This window comes from Austrofundulus limnaeus, unplaced genomic scaffold, assembly GCF_001266775.1.
Source record: "Austrofundulus limnaeus strain Quisiro unplaced genomic scaffold, Austrofundulus_limnaeus-1.0 Scaffold533, whole genome shotgun sequence".
Taxonomy (NCBI): domain Eukaryota; kingdom Metazoa; phylum Chordata; class Actinopteri; order Cyprinodontiformes; family Rivulidae; genus Austrofundulus; species Austrofundulus limnaeus.
In genome coordinates, this window is record NW_013952935.1 from 193,718 (window position 1) to 196,596 (window position 2,879).

Genomic DNA, 2,879 nt, shown 5'->3' on the forward strand with positions numbered 1-2,879 from the left:
TCATTATATATTTAAAATGTATTTAATATTTAATGCTTAATTCATTTTATATTTAAAATGAATATTTAAAATAAGTCTGATTTAAATGTGATAATTTCTAGATGAGTTTCAGGAGGTTAAAATAAAAAATGTTTATTAAATGTTTTGCAGTTTGTTATGCAGTACTGATCTTGAACAGAAGGTGGCGCTAAATTAAAACAGTAAAAGAAATAGTATACTGTATGTTTCAGATGCAGTACCACTCGTGGCCAGTGGGAGCGCCGAATTAAAACTAGTAATTTTCCTGCAGTACCACTCCTGGTCAACGGGGGCGCTAAAGCGCTGGTTTGATGAGCGGCGCCGGTAGCGGGCAGGGCGGAGGTGAAAGTTCATTTCGCCGTGAAAACATGGTTGAACACGGTGATGTCCGCGTGGTTTACCGGGGCGGCGGTAAATTAAACTTCAGGGATCCGGTGATCAGCAATGACTCCAGGTTAGTGCGCATTTTAACCCGGTAATGAGTCAAGCTTTTAAAAATAACGGTGTTAGCTTTAGTTAGCGTTAGCATCACAGTTAGCAACGAGCTACATGTCTTCGAAATGAATTTACCGATTTAAAGAGACAGTTACTGATTTGTTGCGGCCGCAGGTTCCTGCTCTGCGCCTCAGGTGACTGTGTGAAGGTGTTCAGCACCGTCACGGAGGAGTGTGTCCACGAGCTGAGGGGACACACCGACCTGGTGACAGGTGTGCTGCTGAGACCCTCCAACCACCTCCAGGTACCACATCTGTAACCTGCAGCACTTAAGAGCTTCATATTTATGAAATTATTAGTTTTAATGTTAGTTTTCTAATTAAATCTGCTCAGCATTGGTTTTATTTTGAAATTCTTCTGAATAAAAAGTCAGATTTCATGTTGAAGGAGTGTTTTTAGGAGGTTTGTTTGTGTTGCAGCTCTACTCCTGCTCCACAGACGGAACCATCAGACTCTGGGACTTCACAGATGGCATTCTCATAAAGGTAAAACCGCTTCTTTTCACAGCTTTAATTTGAGCAAATCGGCTCAAAAATTTGATTATTTTCAGACTTACGTCGTCGGATACCCTATTTTCTCCATCCACGCCTCTCGGAGCCACGATGGGGTCGTCTTCGCGGTTATTCCCATGCAGAGCGAGAAGAAACATGGTACGTCTTCTTAATTTGAGCTGGTTTGGGAAAGGCTGCTGGAGTTTAAAAAAATAAAATGTTTTTGTGTGCAGAGGCCTTCCAGCTGGTGGCGGTGCCCCTGCCTCAGCGTGCCGATCAGCTGGTGGAGGTGGGAGGATTATCCGCTGTCCTGAGCGGCGTCGACTCAAACCCCGCGGCCCTCGCCTTCGGCAGAGCGGTACGTCCTCTGAGTCCGCAGCTCAGCTCCACGTTTGTCACGTCTTTTAAAAGCGCCTCTCGTCCTCGCAGGGAGAATATCTGGCTTCGGTTCGACGACTGCAGATGGAGGTTTACTTTTTCAAGCAGCAGAAGTCCTACAGGTTCTYACACTTTGTCACTTCGATAAAAACAAACAGTTTGTGTTTTAAACGACAGGAAATGAGTCTAAAGCCTTCAAAATTATCAGTGCATTGCCAATGCACACTATTGTGATTCGTTTCCCAACCAAGTCATCTCAACTTTGCCACGCTTCTCCTCCTGCATACTTTGTCCTAGAGCTGCCATTGTAATTTATATCTGTAAAGCCCCTGTGCCAAATGATGGCTATGCCTTTTGGTGCCTGTACAACTTATAGTTTATGAAACATTAATGTTTAATAAATTATAATGGCAGTCATTGGAGCCTTGTATTGGTCCAATACTGCCCCATGCTGTACTCAACTTGGTACTGCACCATAGTTTAATATTTCAACTCAGTAGTTCAATGTTTACAATACTAATATGATTGTATTTTGATGTTTTACTATAATGTTGTCTTAATACTGCTCTATTGTTGTAATATTATGCATTTTTGTGTCAATAATTGTATTGGCAATGTGGCCTCTTTCTGCACACATACAAACCAACCCCTGCCACCACCTTCTGCCACAACTCCATTGGTCTAATGGTCTATGTCATGGACTTTCATGTGGGAGATCAGGGTTCTAAACCCAGCTAATGCAACTTTAAGAAAAAATATCTTCAAATTTCATATTTTCACAATTACCTAAATTACAAACACCTGCTGACGTGACAGGCACAAGCTGGTATAGAAAACACATTTGAACTTGGTCAAAGTTCATTCTGAAAGTCCAGTGCTGCAGGCAAAGCCATGCTGCATGGCAATGCACACCTGTTTTTACATCATAAAAGCCCATGTCTAGTTATTTTTATTCTTTAAATTCTTCCAGGTGTGCTCCTTTCACCTTCAATGTTTTGTTTTTATTGATTAAAAAAAAGAAAATCTAGATTCTTCTTGATTTGCCACCGAACAGCTGTTTCATTTTCTGTTTGTTTCACATTTCATTGCTTCAGCAACAAAAATAAATCCCATTAAGGCTGTGAGAATAATCATATTTGTAGTTTTATTTAGATTATTTAGCTAAAAACAATAAAAAAACTCATTTTTTGGCACATTCCACCTACAGACTGAGCTGAAATCTTTTATAAAACTCGTCAAAGCCTCCAGTGTTTGGTTCATTTCCTGCAAACACACTTGTTTTGTAACCTGAATCGTTGTGTGCGTCTGGAAGGTTTTTCCTGAAAGAGGACAACAAAAAGGGAGGCAGGAACACGTTCACCTGCATCACCTGTCACCCGAAAGACGACTGCGTCGCCACGGGACACCAAGACGGAAAAATCCGACTCTGGTGGGTCACAAACGTACATTTATTATCTGTAATGTGCAAAATTTTACCTCTCATTACCTCATATTTTA

The 2,879-nt window shown here is 41.2% G+C and overlaps 1 protein-coding gene across 1 annotated transcript in view; it reads left to right on the top strand.

Annotated features, from left to right (window-relative positions):
* The first annotated feature begins 343 nt into the window (after positions 1 to 343).
* wdr75 (WD repeat domain 75) overlaps positions 344 to 2,879 on the top strand; it is a 13,362-nt gene continuing 10,826 nt past the window's right edge. The window contains exons 1-7 of the mRNA XM_014026192.1: positions 344 to 472; positions 628 to 757; positions 933 to 998; positions 1,064 to 1,163; positions 1,238 to 1,362; positions 1,434 to 1,504; positions 2,695 to 2,811. Of these exons, the coding sequence (XP_013881646.1) occupies positions 387 to 472; positions 628 to 757; positions 933 to 998; positions 1,064 to 1,163; positions 1,238 to 1,362; positions 1,434 to 1,504; positions 2,695 to 2,811 (695 nt within the window). The 5' untranslated portion in view covers positions 344 to 386. The remainder of the gene's footprint in view (positions 473 to 627; positions 758 to 932; positions 999 to 1,063; positions 1,164 to 1,237; positions 1,363 to 1,433; positions 1,505 to 2,694; positions 2,812 to 2,879) is intronic.